Raw genomic sequence first — 20,952 nt, forward strand, 5'->3', positions numbered from 1 at the left:
GGCCTGCCAGGCCTCCACGCCCACCAGCAGCTGGTGCAGGAAGGAGGAGCCTCCCACCAGAGCCCCTCCGCTCTCCCCCACGTCCAAGCCCCCCAGGCCCTGGCACTGCGCTTTCTGGAAGGTACCGCGGTTCAGGGGGACCAGGTCTGAGCTAGGGCTTGAGCTGGGTTTTATTTTTTTAATCCTCACCCAAGGATATGATTTTTTGTTGATTTTAGAGAGAAATGAAAGGGGAAAAAAAGAGAAAAACATTGATTGGTTGCCCCTCATGCACACCCCGAAAGGGGACGGAACCCACAGCCTAGGTATGTGCCCTGACTGGGAATCGAACCCACAGCATTTGGTGTGTGGGACGACGCTCCAACCAACTGAGCCACCTGGCCAGGACCAGGATGGATTTTACTGATGCTACTGAATTAAACAGACAGGGAGACAGACGAGTGAAATGGAGAAATGAAAAGACACAGAGGACAGAGGGTGGGGACAGAGCTGGCCATGTATCAGACAAAGGCCACTGGACCCCTAACTCCCAGATGGCAGGGGCACCTGGAGTCTGTGGAGGGATGAGCGGAGGGACCACACGGCCCCAGTGAACCCGGTCCCGCTGGATACGGGGGTGCAAACAGCTGGGGACTGACTGGCCACTGCCGCCCCAGCACAGCCACACAGGGACACACACACACTGTCTCCGACGGGCAGCAGCTGAACAGCGCGAACAGTTCGGAGGTACACGGTGACGCCTTTAAAAGAAAAACTGCCACCGCTGGGACTTCCGTCCTCTGCCCTGTTTGCTTTGGTCATGCAGCTTTCAGGTGGTTCAGGGAGTTTTTACATGAACTTTTTATTTTATTTTATTTTTGGCAAAGCTGCTGAGTTGGAGAGCTGGGATCTTCCTATTCCCTAAGAGAGTAGCTTGGGGTTGCCACCAGCCTGTCAGGCCCTATCACCCTGAAGGTGTCTCATCTCCAAGGGACCAGCCTGGGACAGGCACACACACAGGGCCAGGCAGCGGGTGTCTCTGCCCCTGAGGCTGGGCCCTTCTAGATGGGCAGAGGCCCCAGACGGGACGGGAACCTGTTCCTTCCTCCCTCACAAACCCTTTCCGGCAGCTCAGTCCTGCACACCCTGGAAACAGAGAGCCTGACGCTGCCATGAGTGGCCAGAGAGGCCCCCACACCAGCAATGTCAAAGCTTGCTTGGCCACTGAGAAGCACCAGAGGCCCCACACTGCGCTCTCCACATGTCAAAGTCAAGTGAAAGTACAAGAACAGTCACTCCTAGGAGCTGCCCTGCTCAGGGATTCGAGCACAGACCGGCAACAGTCCAACCTGAGCTGCAGATCAACTGGGGGCATAGGGAAGGCTTCGGGGGGGCCTCTCCTGAGTCGCCCGTGCCACATGCCAAGGCACGGGAGGGACCTCGAGGGGAGACGAGCTGAGTCCAGCCCCCAAGGTCTGGGCCAGCATCCCTGAACCAGCCCCGACCCTAAGAACCACCATGAGGGTACACGCCTAGTTCCTACCTCCTAGTACACACACACACACACACACATACACACACACACACTCAGGACAATCCCCCAACAGCTTGATGACAAAATATAAATAAGCAGCAGCAGAAGAAAATCCTGCAGCCAAACTTCAGCAACAAGGGACACAACATCTGCTGTGGGCACCTGCCTAGGACTGCACAGTGAGTCTCAGACACAGCCAGGATAAATGTATCCACATTTTAAATTGTGACGGTAATAGATCCACCTAATGAAACCCAGAAAGCGGGAGCAGAAACCCTCCCCCTATTCCTCCACACTCACAGGGCTGCTGCAGCGGCCCTCACACTTCCCTCGTGGACTGTGAGCGTGGGCAAGCACACGTATGGTGCGCACGTGCGGTGCTGACTAAGAACGAAGGGGTTTTTCTCTTACTTCTAAACAGGCTGTCTTCTTGGCTAACCTGTGGAGGCTGACACCCCTCCCGCTGGACACGGGCTCTCAGAGCAGGGGCCCCGCCCCGCCCTGCCCCTGCCCACTAGGGATGAGCAGGTGGGAGCTGGCGGTGGGCAGTCCGGTGAGCGCACGTACCTTTCGCAGTTTCCCATAGTCAATCAGTTCCGGCCGGTGTCGGTGGATCAAGGCACAGAAGCCAAGGCCATCCTTCCAGCTGCCCAGGGGAGAGAATGGGGGGGGGGGGCGCGCAAGCTGGTGAGTGGGGCCAAGCACTCACTACGGGGAAAAGCACTAAGCAGGGGGCAGACTCCCTTTTCCTGGAGGTGGATACGTGACCCTTCAGGGCCAGAGCCAGGAGAAGACAGGATGGCCAGGAGCTTTTCTATCTGCCACAGTCCCAGGTAGTTGGCTCAAGACTCTAAGAGGCTTGGCAAGTCGATACACCTGCCACATCCCACGCTACCCTCCACCAAGGCCGGGGCCCCGTCTGCTCTGTTCTGCAGCCCAAGGCTGGAACTTCCCGACAGCCTCCCTGGGAGCTCCCAGGGGCCCAAGCACAACCAAGGTGTACGAGGCCGTAGCCGCGTCCGTCTGAGACACTGCTGGGAGGGAGAGGGAACACGGAGGGGTTGGGGACACCCCCTTCCCGCAGCAAGTGACTTCTTCCCCCAAAGTTGCTGGTCTGTCTGGAGCTGAGATGGGCTCAGCCAAGGGCCCCGCAGGGCCCTGCGTCTCTGTAAGAGCCCCCCAGCTCCCGGTCGCTCACCTTATGTGGAAGTTCTGGATGTTGACATTTTTGTAAGGGGCCGTCTTCCTCTGACACCACAAGAGCAGCCCTTCCTTTGCCGAGGTCTCTGTGGCGAAGGGAGCGACAGGCAGAGAGGTCAGGGGGCCGGCCTGGAGGAGGGAGGGCCACCGACGCGGGGGAGGCCGCACTTGGCCACCGTTTCACACGGGGGGCTGACACGAAGACCCCTAGATTCCAGCCCTGCTGCTACCAGGCCACGAAGTCTAGTTCCATGACAAAGGCTGAGAATCCATGTGACATAGAAATAGGCCAGGCAGCTTTCCGGAGCCAGCCGCATCACGCATTGAAGTGCTGCGTAACGGCCTTTTAGGCTAACCCCGACACTCCCTTTAATTCAGGAAATGGTAACGAATCAAAATAAGGTGGCGACCTCCGTCAGGTGGCCACTTTGGGAAGGTTTGATTGGTCTGTGAGGTCTAGAACCCAGGAATCTCTACACAGGGGCACCTGTGGCCTGCCTGTGCTGTGCACACAGCCACAGGGGAAGGAAGCATGAGGACTCTGACGCAGATTTAGTGTTCACCTTAAAAAAAAGGTTCCCTTACATTTGATGCATAGATTGCATAAATCACCAACATTGGTGTGTGTGAAGTGGGCACATGCCTATCAGATAAGGCAGGTCCATACTGGAGGGACTGGGGGCTCCCAGAACAGGAGGGCTGCCAGCCGCACTGCCCCCATGTGTTAGCATCTGGGAACTGCAGGCTATAGTACCCCGTGATGGGGCTTCCGGGATGATCTCATCTACTTTCCATTCACAACATGGTCTTTAAAATGACGTTAAACGATTCTGACAAAGATAATACAATCATTCAAGCACAAACGATTTTAAGAAATCAGCAAAGCTAATGTTTCTACTCTTAATTCAAGCTCTTTGTCAGCTATATTCCAAGATTAAAACAATATCTACTTAATTAGAGCTGACGAGAAGTCTGCCCAAAAGAATCAAACTCACCAAGAAGGCTATTTGAAGAAGGGATTTATATCCACCATCACTAACAAGAACCATGCCCTAAGTGACCGGTCACTACTGGCATCTTTTTAACCACTTCCACCCTAAACGCCAAGTATTTATAAACCAAATTTAGATATTCACTTTGTTGTAATCGCTAAGTGTCAAGCCAAGATTTCCATAACAAAGCAATTTGGTCCACATTGTTCTCATTACCAAGTTACTCTGAACAAAAATCTTTTCAAGATTTCTTTCAAGTTTCCATTAAAATGAATTAAAAAGCCCAAGATTCCACTGAAATGAGCTAAAAGTATTATTACCTACATCTCATCTTTTTTAAAATTTGCTTTTGTGCTCATAATGTGCATGGAAATACATAAATATAAATTATGATGAAATAAAGCCACACATCACCTGGGGTGTGGAATCAGGTTTAAGAGAGCAAAGACACTGACTGGTGGTGGCCCCTTGCAGACCTGACAAGTGACCACCAGAGGGTGCTGCGGGCACAAAGGGGAAGACCTGGCATCAGCTGGGCATCCCAGGAAGCCCTGCTGGTGGCTATTCCCCTACCTTTTCAAGATTTAAAAATCCAAGAACCAGGCGGGGTTTACAATACACTTCCCCACAGCAACCTTGGGCTTTCTCAAAGTGGGGAGTTTCCTGGGGGCCAAAACACCTGTGGCGATCAGCACCCCAAACAGTTCTTACTTGTCTACAGGCTACGAGCGAGGACAGATGCCAGAAATGGGTCAGAAGCTCCGGATGCAGCCCTCAGTCGAGGTCAGAGGCTCTCTAGGCTGAGCCTGGGGAGGCACATGTGTGTGTTGGGGGGTGGGGGTGGGGGAACATATCATCACTGTGCAGACAGACACAAGACCTACCTTCCACGGAGATGTCCTGGATGGCAAAGCGAAGGATGATGGTCCAGATCATGCCCAGGGTCATTTTCACATTCCCATCCACGATTTCTGCAAAAACAGCAGCAGGGTGGGTCTTAAAGGGGCAGAGGGCACATTCCCTCAGCTGCCCGTCACCTGGTGCACCATAGAGGGAACCAAAGACCACGCTGTTCCACTTCTGGAGGGAATTCAGTCGAGTTTTTAAAGCTGGTGCAACTAAATTTTGCAGGTGACAAGATCTGGGGGTGCCCTGGAGACACAAGGTGGTAGACCAGGGGTGTCCTGGGGGTACACGTTGGGGGTGGTCAATTCCACTGCACACGTCAGGAAAGGAGACAGAGGAAGTGTCTTAAACCCCGGGCGCTGCTCGCTTGCCTGACAAAGAGCGGGAAGACTCCTAAGCCATTGCAGATGTGCTGGCAACTCTGAGCGAAGGACCTCTGGGCGGCCGTGCAGGCTACGGAACGCAGCCAACCTACGCCACCATCCTGAAGGACCCACTAACTCCCACACCAACCTCATGATGCCGTCAGCTGGGTAGCTTTTAATAAAAAAAATCAAACAGCTTCAAGATCACAACTACAAGATACCGCACTAAATTCAGTCTAAGCAGCCGTCCTTTTTCAGCTTTTACAATAATGCTGTAAATCCGATGAGGTAACTTTTTCCTTGCCAGGCTGTACAAACATAGAGGTAACCCCTGTGTGGCAGAGCCTGAGGCACGGAGCCAGTCGTGGTCTTGGGGGCTGAGCAACCGACAATCAAATTGGACACCTTAGCCTCGCCTGCTTCCAGGCCCTGTGTTGATGTTCTCTCAGTTAGGGGTGAGGCACCCAGAGAATCTTTCTTTTTTAACCCAACACTAGTGTTTGGGGAGATGTGACAGAATCCTGAGAAGGGGCAACTTCTAGGGACTCCTGCTTCCCCAAGCCCATTAAACCAGAGTGGATCCCATTAAGGAAATTACACTCAAAGACCTCATTCCCTTCCTTAGAAGGGAGAGTAAAACTGCAGCTGCTGTGTGAGACAAGGCACAGGGCACTCCCACGGCTCCCTGGGGGGTGGGAGACTCTGCTGAGCCTGCACTGGGGTGCTGAGCCTGCACTGGGGTGCTGAGCAAAAGAGCAGCAAGTGAGCACCTTGGACAGGAGACAGAATGGAACTCTTCCTGCTCACAGGGGGGCTCAAACACTCCCTCCAGAACCCCAGACACCGGGTGGGGGGAGTGCCTAGGAAAGAGACACGGGACCACCTCCCTGAACAAGTACATCAGCCAGCCGGCTCTTTGCAGAGTGCAAGAGGTGGGTGGGTGTGGGGGGGGGGGGAGGAGGCGGGGGGGGGGGGGGGGAGTGGCGCTGGCGAGTGCTAGTGGCAGTCAGTTAAGATTCAGTTCATGAAGGTTTGAGTTTTTTTAGGTGCCCTTTCACTTTCAACTTTTAATGGTTTCACATCTATTAACATTTAAAGAGTTTATATAAATTGATAAGAAAACAGCCTAAATTCACAATAAATAGGCAAAAAAACATGAGTAGACACTTCATGAAACGTGAAATAGAAATAACCCATTTATAGGATGTTCAATCTCAATTAAAAACAAAAAAAGCAAACGTACACCTTGGTGATAACAAGGCTACTACACTGTGGATAGAAGTGGACACTGGCTTTAAAAATAACTTAAAAAGCTTTCTGGGACATACTTCGGCAACAGCAGCAAGCACCTCAAAGCGGTTTCACTTTCTGAGTCCGGCTCTACCCCTGGGAACCCATCCCTGGCCGAAGACGTGACACGTGCAGAATAAGGCTCCGTGTGTGGCGCTGGCTGTGAGGCTGTCTGTCACAGCCCCGAGCCGGAGGCTGTGTGAATGCACGAAGCACGAGGTGTCACTGAGTAAACACCCAGACCCCGTCACCTCTCCGCTCAAAACCTCCATGGCTTCCCCTCACTCAGAGTCAAGGCCGGTGGCTGGCCGGGCCCCCGGCCTCTCTGCCCACCGCACTCTCCAGCCACAGCTCTCCCCTGCCTGGATACCCACGTGGCCGGTCCCTCAACTCCCTCCCACCCCCACTCACCCTTCACCTTCTCACCCAGTCCCTCCTCGACCACCCACTTTGCTCCCCACTTATTTTTCTCCATCTGATGTAGCTATGTGTGTATTTGCTCTCTCCCCTTTTAGAACATCAGCTCCAGGAAGGCAGATTTTTTTCTGTTCTGCATCCCTGCTTAGAGCCCAGCACAGTGCCTGGCACAGAGAAAGCCCCCATCAGTGTCTGCTGAGTGAAGGAACAAAGGAGGGATGGACGAACACTGGAGCACACCGGTCCCAGGCGGGTGAGTGAGCAGGGGTAACACAGGCCGGCCTGAGAGTGTAACAGGAAGGACCCAGGTCTGGGACGGCGCACAGCTGGGCCCAGCAAACAGCTGATTAACACAGCCATGAAAATTATACCCACAAGTTTCCAATGACTTGGGAAAAATCTTTACACAGTAATATGGAAAGCAGAAAAAGCAGCCACAAAATTTTGTGAACAGCATTTTGAACACAAGGGGAAATGTATTTTCAAGTCTGGGAAAAACTCCAGTGGTAATGATGCTGTCTCTCAGCCTTTCCGGGCGAGCAGGCCGCAGTGCTGGCCCCCTCTAACGGGAACCCCCCACCCTCATGCCCCCACATGCTGCCCCACTTACAAAGGCCAAATACCCGGGCCCCCCACAGCCCTGGGCCCGGCGCCCTCCCGGCACTGATGAAGACACAGCAGCCCCGTCCTGGGTCTTGCAGATTCATGCTCCTCAACCCCGTCCCCCAAAAACCCCAGGGGTTTTTCCTTCCTAAAAGCACACTCACACTAAAGAAGCAGTTTCACTCCAGAAAACAGAGGCGCTAAGTACAAGCAAAGAGATGGGTGTGTTCAGCAACCACCCTGGAACCCCCAGCCCCAGCACTCGCCTGACCCCGTCCACCCACAGCGTGCGACCCGGGCATCTCTGTGTTTGCCACCGGGACGCCCCATCTCACAGGATGCTTTACGTCAGGAGGCTGCCGGGAATGCTGGGTCCCCGAGGAGGGTCGCAAGGCCACAAGTGGGCTCTGGGGGGAACCACGTGGCGGATTAACGGAGTCTACCAAACGGTGGGAAGGAGTGGAGGGGTGGCCCTACTGTTCCTGGTCTACAGGAGCTACGAGGCTGTTCGCACCCTGGGTTTACCTGAAACCTGCCTCTCCCTTCCCCGCACTTGGCCCCTCGGGTCCAGGCACCCGAGCAGGACTCAGACAGCAGAAGGACTGACGCCAAGGGAACCCCGCCAGACAGACACAGACCCTGGAGCCCCACCTCCGAGCCCAGCGCTGCACCCGCGGCAGCCGCAGCCCTGGCACCCCAAGGACAGACGCTAAGTCATCGCCACCCCCACAAGTGCTTGGCACCCAGAGCCATCACACTTTCCCTGCCCAAAGGGCTAAAAAATCCTGCTTGGGTCCTCTCACCTGGTTACATCTCAACCCCTCACCCAGCTCAAGCCCCGATCCCATGAGCATTTTAGAATCGTGGATCGTACAAGAAACCTGAAGTATCTACACTAACCCCTCCCTGGGGCTGCCTCCTGCCTCCATGTAAACATCTTCAGGGGCAGGGAACTATGGTCTCCCTGGAGCGTGCAGTCTCTTCCTGAAGGTTCTGCATTATATCCATAATCCCTGCCCAGAGGTCTTCCTTCCGGGCCTGGTCCTGCCCTTCAGGGTTGATCAGAGAGTCTAGTCCTTGCAGCAGGTGACAATCCTTCAAAGGTCTGGGGTCTCTGCCCCCCCAGGGCTGGTCCCCACAGCATAAGATGCTTCTCAGTGAGGACAACCAGCAAGGGCTGCCCTGCCCCAAGCCCCAGGAGAGCGCATCCCAGGGGACCTGCCTGGGGCCCTGTGTTTCCCAGTCTGCAGCAGCGAAGGCTGTTTCATTAAAACATACGAAACCCACCTGCGCAGCACAGCGGCCATGCTGGCAGGATCCTGCTGCTCCGCATGAACCGACAGAGATGATTTCGAAGCAGGAAGCCTCAGCTTAAGGCACTGGCTCCCCGGGGAGTGAGCGGGGAAGGACTGTCTCGTTTGAAAGGAGCCTTTGAAATCTTTGGAGAACCCAGGCTTTTGAGGAAGGAACTGGAAAACCGCAGCCAGCAAGGTTCAGGGACTTCCCAAGGATCAGAGGTGGGGTTGGAGCTTGTGTCACCGGTCCCCACCCCTCTGCTGAGGCTGGCCCAGCCCGCCCACCTGACCAGCCAAGTCCCAGCCGAGGGAAATGGCACAAAGTTCTGTCCTGTGTCCCCCACTGGAGAGGCAGCAATGCCCGGGGGCGATGAGAACAGGCTGAGAGCTCAGTTCCGGACCTGGAAGCCCGGGTTCGGTTCTGGCTCTGCCACCTCCACAGGCGCCACGAGGAGGTGGCCTGGCCCAGAGCCGAGGTGCGGCCACACTACGTGCTTCATGCCGGCAACTTTTCTGGGCCTCGGTCTCCTGGAGTGGGAATGTGGCCGGCGGTGCTCACCCGGCAGGTCCACTCACAGGAGAAGGGGACAACCGTGCGGACGAGGCGCCTGTCTAGCCAGGTGCACATCTGGGACTCAGCAAGCACTAGTCTCTTCCTTTGGTGCTCAATGTCTTTAAAATTTTTTTTCTTAGATAGTTCATCTTCCTTTCTAAAAACTGGATTTTTTACTTCTTTTTGGGGAAAAAAAGGGTCTTGACTGGTGTAGCTCGGTGATTGGGCATCATCCCGCAAACTCGAAGGTCACCAGGTTGATTCCCAGTGGTCACAGGCCTGGGTTGGGGGCCAGGTCCCCAGTTGGGGTGTGCAGGAGGCAACCGATAGATGGGGGTCACCCCGTCTTCCTCCCTCCCTTCCCTTCTCTCTAAAAATAAATAAGGAAAATCTTTCAAATAATTTTAAAAAGAAAAAAAGGAAGACACAGCAGTGCTGGGCCTGGATGCCCACCCCGAGCACCCGGCTTTGTCTGCGTGGCAGGCGCCCGGCCCCTGCCTCATGCATCCTTCACTTCCCTGCTCCCTGCACAGCTGAGCTCACACCAGACCTGGGCAGCGATTTCTTTGGCTTCCCGTTCCTGCCCAGTTGAAATTTTTCCTGCCAAGTCTTTATTCCTCCCTATTAACTAACACAAAGCATTCCTCTCTTCTCATAGAGAGGCAGAGAACATTTTCCCACTTGCCAGGCAAAATTATCCTGCTATGTGCAAATCCCTCAAATGTTTACTAAGCACCTACTAAGTGCTTCTCGCTGTGAGGAGCTGGGGCCACAAGGGCGTAGAGGACGTGGCCTGGGCCTCTCAGCTGGTGGGGCGCAAGGCTTGTGACAGCCTCAAGCTGGCCCGAGTGCCCAATAAGGCAGGCATCAGCAAACTTTTTCTGCCAAGGACCTGATAGGAAATATTTTGGCTTAGTCGGCCATACAGCCTCTGTTACAGCCACTCGGCCCTGCCCTCTGAGCGGGAAGCAGCAAGGACAGCGTGCAAACAAACCGTGTGGCTGGGCTCCAATATTTACAAAAACCCACGGCAGCCGGCTGTGACCCCGCGGACCTCGGGTTGCAGGCGCCTGTGCTAATGGCACTCTGTTTGAGGGAGCGACTGAAATTCCTCAGTGTCCAGAAAAAAAGAGGAGGGGCACTTGACCGTCGTCAGCCAGAGAGGGGACCCCTCCTACGGACGTCCTGAAGCAGGGCCCCACCGGCCTCAGGGAAGGCCACCCTCCAGGGCACTGTTCTGGGGCCAGGCAGACGGACTTGAGCTCCAGCTTTGCCACTTAGGATGGGACCTTGAGCAAGTTCCTCCATCTAGTTAGACATCTGTTTTCTTTTTGTGAAATGGAAACAGTAATTAGAGCCAGCTCCTCGGGCTGCTGCAAGGATTACATGAGATCACTGGTGCACAGTACCCGCCACACACAGGGGAGTACTTATTAATCACAGCCACAGTTCCATCACGAATGAATGAACGAATGAATGAATGAACGAATGAACAAACAAACACATGGAGATTACTCATCTGGCGACCTCTGGCACACACAGCAGGTGCCCCGTGCATCCTTGCTGAGTCCGTGGGACGCAGTCCTGAAGGGCCTGGTTATGGCATCTGTTCTGATTACCCCATCCACCCCCCAAGTCCTTCACGGCCACCACGGTGCACACAGAAGCAGTGTACTGCCTTTTAACCATTGGGAATGTGCTAATGATAATGGTTTAAACTGAGCTTTAAAAAAGTATTTTAAGTGAAGGAAAAAGAGCCAAAATGTGGTTAATGTGATTAAAACGTCCCTAAAGGCTTGTGGACATCAGCCTTCCTGGGGCCCTGTGGAGCAGAGCACTTCGCCCTGCATCCCCTGGGACCTGCACCCTCTCCCCAGACCACAGGATCCTCCGCTCCGGGCGGCAAAGTGCAGCCAGGCCTGCAGGTCAGGGAGGCAGCGCTGCAACACACGGGGTCCACAGCACTGGGACTGGCCAGGGGGAGTCACTGTGTGGACCAGGGAGCAGCCTTGGTTTTCCAGGGGCGGGGCTGATGGGTGGGGGAGGCTGGGACTGGATGGAAGGTACTGCTGTTACATGAAGAATGCACAGGGTCGACCAGATGGAGGTACAGGGAGCCCCGCTTCCAAATGCCCCCAGGGATATCAGGGTAGAAAAGGCCCAGGGACCAGCAAAGCAGAAACCCAGGCCCTGAGGTGGCAGCCAGCAGGCAGGCCTTACTCACCTTCCGCTCCAATGGACACGAGCTTGACCCCCTTGCTGGCTATGAAGTCCAGGGCCTTGTTGACATTGGAGATCTTGTGCACCCTCATTTTGCCTCTCTCCGGCTTGGCCAAGCGTTCACCTGAATACAGACCAAGAGGGGAGAGGGAAGGTGAGATGCTGTCACCAATGAGCTGGGGCTGCTCTCATGACACCCTCAGCCAGGGCACATCCGGATGGACACATACATGCGGGCAAACGCCACCCAGGCGAGGAATGAGAGGGGGCACCTGCCGTGGCCCTTCTCTCTTCCACATCTCAGACCCAACTGCTCACAGTCACCCAACAACTCTGCACAAAGCCCCTAGTATGTGGCAGGCACTTGTCTGGGTGCTGGGAATCTGGGGGTGAACAGAACCAGTTCCTGTCCTCATGGACTCACGCCCTGCCCAAGAGGAGAGACAGATCTTCCACTGAGAAACACACAAATAAACACATGCAAATACCAAGACAGAGAAATGCCTAAAATAACTGCCTGAAAAAGGCTGCAGAAGAGGAGGGTGGGCAGCAGGAGGAGGAGTCACACAGAGGTAGGGGAGGGCCTCATAGAGGGAGGACAGCCAGGCCCAGGTGGCAGGGAACAGTGACCAAGGCAGAAGGAACAGCACATGTGAAGGCCCTGAGCTCCGTCTGGTCTAGACCGTCTGGGCCTGGGACAGGGTGTGGGTTACTCCAGAGGATTTTGCAGAAGTTCCCTGGGGACTTAAATAGAGCTGTTCACAGTGCCCCTCTCTCATTTGAGAACCAGGGCTCTTGTCCTGTCAACTGTTTCCCATGGGCACCCTCGGCTCGGCTCCGCTCCAGTCAACCCCCACCCTTGCTCAGCCGCTGCTCCCCCAGCCCTCCAACTTCCGCTTGGGAGCTGCTGCGGCTCAGGTTTCAAGGCCAGAAGCCATGTGGAAACTGGGAGAGGGACTGGTTCTCCAAACACCCCATTAAGAGCACTTTTATCCCAGAACAGAGGCATCTAGAAACCCCCTGAAACTATCTGAAAACTGCTCATGTGCAGCAGATGTGCCCACACCTGGGGAAGCAACACGCCGCTTTCAGAGTCTCTAAGGGGTCAGAAAGCCCAAAAGGCTGAGAACCACCATCCTAAAGCCTGAAACTCAGGACCTTTGCACCTGCCTTGGTGTCCAAACCAGACTGGCCCCTCCCCCAGGCTTGTCAGTAGTCCAGCTGAGCAGGCTCGAGGGGCCAGGCCCACCCTGTCAGAGCAGTGAGTTGCCAGGGGCCTCCCAGCTTCTAGAGGGAAACAGACTTCCTGGGCAGATGTCACTGGGCCTGGCAGCGCCCAGGGAGGCACAGCTGGGTTGTTATTAAGTCAAAACTTTCCACTTGTGGCTCTCCCAAGGCTGTGACCACTGCCCTGCCTCTCCAGCACCCCACCATCGTGAGCAGATGAGAAACCACAGGGGCTCCCGCCCACGGGCTGCACGGAGACAGTGCCACGTGCCCCCCAGCCCCAGCCCGGCCCACCCGCTGTGCACACTGGCTGGAACAGGAATTCTCCACAAGGGACAGGAGAGGCGGCAAGGCCAGCGGTTTGCAAACTTCAGTCAGCACAAAACCACCTGGAGAACCAGCTAACCACAGAGGTCCAGCCCCCTCTCCCCCTGCCTCCTACATGTCTAATTTAGGAGGTCTGGGGTGGGGCTTCGAATCCTGGTGTGGGTGGTCCAGGGACCACACTTCTGGGACCTCTGCAGGCAGCGCCCCCTTCCTTCTCCTGCCGTCCCACCCAGCTCCAGAGATGCTCCAGGAGGCAAAGTCAAGGTCTCGGTGGCTCAGTCTCCCCAGCCTGTGGAGAGAGACAGGCCCGCTACACAGCGCGCGCAGGTCCTCCCTGGGCACATACAGCCAGCCGCCCAGGGGGAGCACACTGGGGCATTCTGAATGTCACCTACATGCCAAGTGCCATTTCAGAACTGAAACACAGAGATGGGGCTGTCCCTGCCATGAGGAGCTCAGCGTGGAGCAGAGAAAAAACCAAGTGAGCCAAAATGATTAAACAGCGCAGCAAAAGACTCGATAAAGGAATCAGTGAGCTGTTACTGAAGCCCAGGGGAGGGTGGTCGGGGAAGACCTCCTGGAGAAGGCCTGCACTGAGTTTTAGAGACTGAACAGAAAGAACAATGCCAGGTTTGTTTGTTTGTTTAAACTAAGAAAATACCTAAATTAGTAAGTGTCGTGGGGGCAGCAATAGGGAAGGAGACTCTGAAAGGTCACTGGGGAAAACAGCATGGCAGTGCCCGAAACACAGAGCCCCCGCCAGTGTGGCTCAGTTCGTCAGAGCATCATCCCGTGGACCAAAAGGTCGCAGGTTCGATTCCCAGTCGGGTCACATACCCAGGTTGCAGGTTTGACTCCTGGTCACAGCACATATGAGGGATAACCAGTTGATGTTTTTCTCTCTTACTATCTCTAAAAGCGATGAAAAAAAAATGTCCTTGGGTGAGGATTTAAAAAAAAACGAAACACCTTAAACGTGGAATTACCATGCTGTCCAGCAATCCCACTTGTGAGTAGTAAAATATTACTCAGAAAAGAAGAAAAGAAAAAAAGAAAAAGGAAGGAAGGAAGGAAATGCAGACACAGCTATAACGTGGACAAACGGAAAGACATGACGTGAAAGGACACAGGGCAGTCACACAAGGGTAAAAGCTGCACGATCCCACTAACACAAGGCTCCCAGAGCAGCCGCACGCAGAGACAGAGGAGAGTGGCCCCGGTCAGGGGCTGGGGGAGGCGAGTGGGGGCTGGGCATCTAATGAATGTGGAGTTTCCGAGCTGGAACTGGATGGTGGTGACAGCTGCCCAACCACAGAAGGTGGGCAATGCCGCTAAACTGTGCACTTAAAAATGGTCAAAATGGTAAATTTTATGCTGTGTGCATTTTACTACCCCCCCTGCCATACACACACAGAGAGCTTTCACCTGCAAGGGAAATAAACAGACAAAAGTATTAGGGTTAAAACAGGCAGCTAGAGCTTGTACAGAAGCGCGGAGCGCAGGGAGGCAGGGGGTCTGAGGTCCGAGGCCTTTTCGGGAAGAGCGGGTAGAAACAAAGCAGGTGCCAGCTCACGGAAGGTCCTGCGAGCTCCGCTAAGGAATGTGGGCTGCAGGCTCAAAGCCCTGGGGAGGCGCCTCGGGGCTCCAGCAGGGAACAGCCTGACCGTATTTGGGCTGCTGCACGGACCCTCTGGCTTCTCGCGGTGAGGGCTGTGGTGGGAGGCGGTCGAAGGCCTTTGGCACCAACTAGGTGGGAGCTGACGCAGGCCCACAGATACCACAGCAGCCAAGGCAAAAGAAGAGCAGAGGAAGGAGCCAGAATGTATGGAACCTGAATGGCAAGTTGGAAAGAAGAGCAGAGGCAGAACTGTCTAGGGTTCCTGGATTAGGGTCAGGGGAACAAGATGAAGATTGCGGGAAGAAGGTTGGCAGCAGCCAGGAGAAGTAAGCACAGACTTGGACACGCTGAGTGGGCCCTGGGGGACATCTGGGTGGGGGTGCCCCGTGCAGTTCAGCAGTTAAGAAGGGGCTGCAGGGAGAAGGCTAGACTGAGCCCAGGTCGGGGACCCACTGGCTTCATGTGGAAGGTAAAGTGGAGAGAGCAGCTAGGGTTGCCCAGGGTAACAAGGCCGGAGTACTGAGGGCCGCCAACCTTGCACAGGCGGTGAAGGACAGGTATTCTGAAGAAAGCAGAGGTTGCATTCAAGGAGAGCTGCCCCTCCAGTTATCTGAACAATTTGGACATTCCAAGCTGGGGGCCACATAAGGGACTGGGATCATGTAGCTCTTGGCAGAGAGGTTACAGTGGCACCAAGATTCAGGGATGGTCAGCCATGGCTGCATTCTTGACCAGAGCTCTGGCATTTTGGAGAAGGGACCTTAGAGACCACCTCACAAACCCCTCTTTTTTGCAAATGAGATACTGAAGCAAAAGGCAGTGGCTTGTTCAAGGACACACAGGTGATCTGCAGCAGAGCCAGGACCAAAACCAGACTAGTCTCCTAGTCTGAATTCACACGTCACCCCACCTTCTTTCAAGACACCCAGGCTAGGCATTACCAAAGGCAGAGCAGCAGCACAGGTGCCGGGGACACGCCCCCAGAGCGTCAGACCCTGTGGGCGGCACCTTATCCTGAGCCAGGGGGCCCTGTCCACCTGGCACTTGAGGCCAGAGGTCCATCTCACCTGAGATGACCTCCAGCAGCAGCATGAGCTTCAGGCCATCCCGGAAGTCCTCCTCGATGTTCTCGATCTGCGTCCCGGCCTTGCGGAGGTGGGAGTTGCACCATGCCGTGAACGTCTAGGCAAAGGGAAGAAGAGCGAATGGTCAGGCTCCCCGTGAGTCACGTGGTCTCTGAGGCCCTCGCAGGGGCCTCAATGCCTCTCACCACCTCTCGGGTTGTTCTGTATGAGGCACAGGTGGGACCGGGGGTCGGAGGAAGCAGTACCCTCTTTCAATGCCTCCCCTCTGTCCTGCTTCCAAAACATCATCCCCAACCACATTTAGAAGTACCAGCAATTTACTACTTAGGTTATAAGGCTTAATTTCAATCCTCACAGTTTTAAGAAGTACCCCAGAGATAACATTATCAAGCCATATATTAACACCACAGGGTAAAAGAGTTTATTAAATCCTCATCCGCTTGGCAGCTAACGGAGAAAAAGGATCAGTCACTTTTGTTACGGACATAGTTCAGAGTCACGGTGCCAAGATCAGAAGAAAGGTAAATACCCCACAGTGTATCGCTGTGTCTTTGGGGTTGGGGATGGAGGCACCTAAAGCTGCAAAAGTATGAGGAATTCCAGAAAGGGAATATAAAGAGACTAAACAAAACACTCTCGATGTTGGAATGGTCTAGTCCATGGGGTGAAAGCAGCAACCTTGCAATGCTTCTTCTATATTGATTGAGCAGATGATCACTGGCCATTGACCAAGCTGTCCTGTGCCAACAGCACCCCCTGGTGGCTTAACAAGGAAAAAGGTCACACAACAAACAAAAGTGTGTGTTGTGATTTTGCATGCCCCATCTACACCTTGGCCAAGTGTCTCTCCCCAGCTGTCGCATTCCACGGGAAACAGGGTTGAGTACTCTCCTCTTGAGAGCCAGCCCATTCCTGGGCAACCCTAGACCTCTCTGCACCAAATGGCACTCGCAACTACCTGGGGGCTCAAGAGCCAATGTTCAGACCCCCCACAGCACTGCCAGTCACAGAAAGTGCAGTGGTGAGCAGTGCACTATTCTACAGAGCAGCAGCAGCAGCCACACTAGAAATGCGCTTCCTCCTCAGAAAGGTCACCAGACTCATGACCCCCACTACCACTTCCTCTTGCCCCAGAGGACACAGCAAAGGGAAGTGGCAATGAATGGGCAGAAGGAAGGAATACCACACACCACTGATTACTGGGGGGAAAATGGCTGCAGCAGTTTATAAGCAAGAGCTGGAAAGTGTGTGAGCAAGAAGGGGTGACGTGGGTCCACACGGTCTTTGGAAAGACTGGTACAAGGACTGCTACACAGACTGGAGGTGGGCAGGGGACATACAGATTCATCAGCCTGGACTGTCCTCTATGTCATGCTTGGCTAAAACACACTCATCTTTCAAGATCAGGCTATGATACCACCTCCTTCAGGAAGCCTTCCTGACAGCCATCCACCACATCTGAGTTGGGAGTAGGGCCCACGGCATCGTGCACCTGCAAGAACCATCGCCCATGTCCTACTGCATGGCCCTTGCTTGTCTGCCCTTCAGCTCAAACCTCCAGACTGGGATGGACCCGATGCTCTCCCTGGAGTCCCAGGGCCCAGAGTCAGGGGCACAGCCTTGAACTAAACAGTGAAAACCCCTGCCCTGGGCAGCGAATATTCTAGTAGATGTGAAAATTCGGCCACTGGATGAAGGAGCAAGCGAACCCATACAAAAAGTGGGAGGGTCCTGGAAGATTCAACCACACCTGTGCGCAACGCGTAATGGTCTCAGCAGGGGCGAGGGGCCGGGCAGCGCTCTCGGGGACCCTCCAGAAGCAGAAGGCAGCTCGACAGAGGGGATGCCAAGGACAGCAGAGCGAGCCTCTGGGCGCCTTCCCGTAGCGCTGACCTCACAAAACTGGTAGGGATGATAGGCTACCCTGGCTTTTATTTCCGTTTTGTTGTAACTTTTGTTATTGTTGTAAAAGAATATGTAAGAGTTTCTAAATCTTTTAAATAAATATAATTTATTTCGTATAATTTGTATCATGTAATTTGTAAACAAAATAATAAGCTCCACATTCTCTCCCAGCTGTCATTTGTCCACATGGGCACTTCAGCCAGGCGTCATCACAGTGCCCATCCGTGGGGGTGGGCTGGGGCCGGGGTGCCTTTTCCCTGACCACCACGGGCACTGGCAAGGCACCACGCTCTCAGCTCCCTTCTGGGCCCGCACTTGGCCTCTGCCTGGGAACTCAAGGGGGACGGGACTGCCCAGCAACCCAAAGGGCCAGTCCTGGGTTCTCGGGTTCAGTGTGGCCATGGTTGGGGGTGGAGAGACCTCACTGTTTATCACCTGGTCACAGAGGGGGGTTGGGTGTGAAGAAGAAGAAAGAGGCCGATTTCATAAAAAAAAAAAAAAAAGATGCTTTCACAAGAGGAAAAATACTGTTGAAAGCAGCCGCCTCATTTCCTGGGGAAGCCAGACCCAGAGCCCTGGGAGACAGACCACACCTGTGTTTGCTCAGCCCTCCCACACAAAGTGGTTCTGAGGCCCCGGCCTGCTCCTCGCTCAGACCTCCGCGGCCTCATCCCCAGCTCCCACAGGTGACGCCGGCCTTGAAGGTGTCTCTGAGCACCTCCCAAATAAGAAAGTTCCCCCCGTAAGCAGCACCAGTCTTGAATCTCAGGCCTAAAGAGGAAATGGTGGGGGCACTCAGTGATTAAGAACATGCCCTTTGGGGTGCACCAGATGCATGCTCGATGCTCAAAGCCACCCTTTACCAGTTGTGTGACCTTCAGGTTAACCTCCCTAAGCCTCTGTGCCCTAGACAGTAAAGGGGAATAGTGACAGCGCTTGTAAAAGCCAGGAGTATTGTCTAGAACTATTTATGAGTGCCTGCCACTCAGCACTCAGTAAATGGTGAGGACAAACCTTCCCACAGATGGGCCTCAGAGGACTCGCCCCTCTGTCCCCAGGCCCACACCCTCCTCCCTGCCTGTAGCCACCAACCTCCATCCTGGGCCCCAGCCTGCAGTCACCGCTCAGGGCAGTCTGACGCCTGGTGTGTCTGAGAAAAATCTTTTCTTTTTTAAACTGGTGCTGATGTATTATGGGAGAGGGCTACAACTGTGGCGAGGGGCGCAGAAAGCCCAGGATTCTGGCAGTGTTCTTGTGGGTCCCCAGCAGGAGGAGGTTAACGGGCACAAAGAGGAGAGGGCAGCGCCCTCCACGCAGGCTGCCCCGCACACCGCATGGCTTCTCTGCAGGCACAAGGCAGGCCCTGGCCCTAAACCCCGGCCTCCCACATTAGGACAGAGAAGGGCACCTGCCCCTTCGTGGTGCCGAGTCCAGCAAGAAGGAAACCCCAATGGTCAATCACAAGTGATGCCAGTGGCTAGAGACCCAAGGCCCACGCCTCAGTCCCCACCATGACCTGCCCTCTGCGACCTCCCCACTGCTCTAAGAGCCCCATCACTGGATGCCTGGCTCACAGCCTGAATAAGGAGATAGGCCCCCAGTGGACCCAGTATTGTAGAAACGGGCCCAGGGATGCCGAGGGGGCTCAGGAAGGTTGCTCGGGCACCAGGCTGGACTGCTGACAGGGCTGCAGCGAGGGCTGGCTCCCTCCTCACTCCACCCGGCGCCAGCCACGCTGCACAGCCCCTGCCGGCCCGGACAGAGAGGGAGGGGCACCCCCCCCCCACTCACCTTGAAGTATCCGCCCATACCTAACCTGGCATAAAGGCGATGTTAGGAGACAAAGAGAATAACCGCCCAGCACTGTACTTCAAGGCACAAACGGACCTGGACAACCTCCAAGGTGGGTAGGTAGGTGGGTGGGTGGGTGGGTGGGTGGGTGGGAGTGGGGCAGACACAGGAGCCAGGCTGAGGCTCCTGGAATGGATGGACAGCGAGAAGCACCTTTGCCTACAGGTCTCGCTGTCTTGCTTTCGCACAGAATTCCTATCTTTCCGTCACGTCTTTAACAAGTGCCTTGTCCATATGTTTCCTTCAAAGGGGGTCGAGAAAGCACAGAGAACACGCTCCCCTTGCTCCCCAGCTCAGATGCACTAGAATGTACTAACTTCGGCCCCCAAGGCCCTTTCGGAACCTCAGTTTTCACATCTGCAAAACAGGGACAGGAGCATCCACCAGGCAGGACTGCAAGGAAGGTTAAATAAGATAATAGTGTGTTTACCAGAAGAAATTGGAAAAAAAGATAATATTAACATGACATTTTCATGATAATATATTATTAATATTTGTGTAAAATACAGTAAGTGTGTGAGAAATAGTCATTACCACGAGGAGAATTAAATCACCCTGAAGATGACAGTGCAAACCCCATGTCCACCTCCCTCCAGCCAGGTGGTACCTGTGACCCAGCACGACTCTGCCTCAAAGCACTCACCTGTGAGGTGGGGGCGATGCTATAATTTCATGGGTTTGGTGAGGAGTCAATGAGACAATTCACTTAAAACACCGAAAGGGCCTGGAATAGAGTACCAGCTCAACAATGACCTATTATTACAGTTATCATATAACGAGTTATAATTACCATAAGTTCATGCTATTCTACACATGGCATGAAAAAACGTCAGAGCTGGAAGAGACGCAAGGCATCACCCAAGTCAAACCTTCACCTGACAGCTGAAAACACATGGACCAGAGAGGGTGAGTGGCTTTCCCCAGGCCACACAGCCAGGTACGTTCACAGCTTGGCCTCCAGACTCCCAGCCTCACGTGCTTTCTGCTCCACCAGGATGATGTGGGTTTTGGGTGCAGGTATGGGGAGGTGCTGGAAGGGACCAGCAGAACCAAGGCTGAGATTGTAACTGGCCAGACGAGTAGTGAAATGGACTGTCACTGAAAATGGGTCACTGTAAAGTGACATTACAATCACTTGGGATCTGAGGGACTCTGGCTAGCAATGGCACAGAGTCTGAGTTGATGGAACATCAGTAGAGTTGGCGAGGGATGGGCAGCCTCTCTGGCGGAGAGAGGCAAGGAGAGCGGAGCCCAGAGGCAGGCGAGTGGTTGTCCAGAGGTGGGAGATTGTTCTAGATGGTGAGCCAATCAAAAACATGCTGGGGGGGGAGCTCTGGGAACTGCATTCTTCAACCAGGAGGACAGAAAGAAGGATTCAAGAGCTCACCTCAAATAATTGAAAACCCTGCCATGGACAAGCAAATAAATTTGTCAGGCACATTCCCAGGCAAAACAAGGCAGGCAGCACACACCAGTGGTAAGGAATGTAGATTCTAGAGCAAAGATGACCTGGACCCATGCCCAGCTCTGCCCCTCAGTGACCTCAGGCAAGTGACTTCACTTCTCCAACCTTCAAACTCCACAT

The 20,952-nt window shown here is 54.4% G+C and overlaps 1 protein-coding gene across 4 annotated transcripts in view; it reads right to left on the bottom strand.

The window, feature by feature from the left end:
• The window catches only part of ACTN1 (actinin alpha 1), an 86,747-nt gene that overhangs the window by 24,159 nt on the left and 41,636 nt on the right, over window positions 1-20,952 (bottom strand). For 3 of the 4 annotated variants that reach the window (XM_037158637.2, XM_037158639.2, XM_037158636.2), the window contains exons 2-6: window positions 15,594-15,708; window positions 11,359-11,478; window positions 4,590-4,676; window positions 2,712-2,799; window positions 2,081-2,159 (exon numbers count right to left, since the gene is read on the bottom strand). In XM_037158637.2, coding sequence (XP_037014532.2) covers window positions 2,081-2,159; window positions 2,712-2,799; window positions 4,590-4,676; window positions 11,359-11,478; window positions 15,594-15,708 — 489 coding nt within the window. Of the gene's footprint in view, window positions 1-2,080; window positions 2,160-2,711; window positions 2,800-4,589; window positions 4,677-11,358; window positions 11,479-11,584; window positions 11,761-15,593; window positions 15,709-20,952 lie in introns of those variants that run through there. The other variant, XM_037158638.2, reaches the window with a different exon arrangement.

The sequence above is a fragment of the Artibeus jamaicensis genome, unplaced genomic scaffold (assembly GCF_021234435.1).
Source record: "Artibeus jamaicensis isolate MK-2021 breed Jamaican fruit bat unplaced genomic scaffold, CSHL_Jam_final contig_851, whole genome shotgun sequence".
Lineage (NCBI taxonomy): Eukaryota > Metazoa > Chordata > Mammalia > Chiroptera > Phyllostomidae > Artibeus > Artibeus jamaicensis.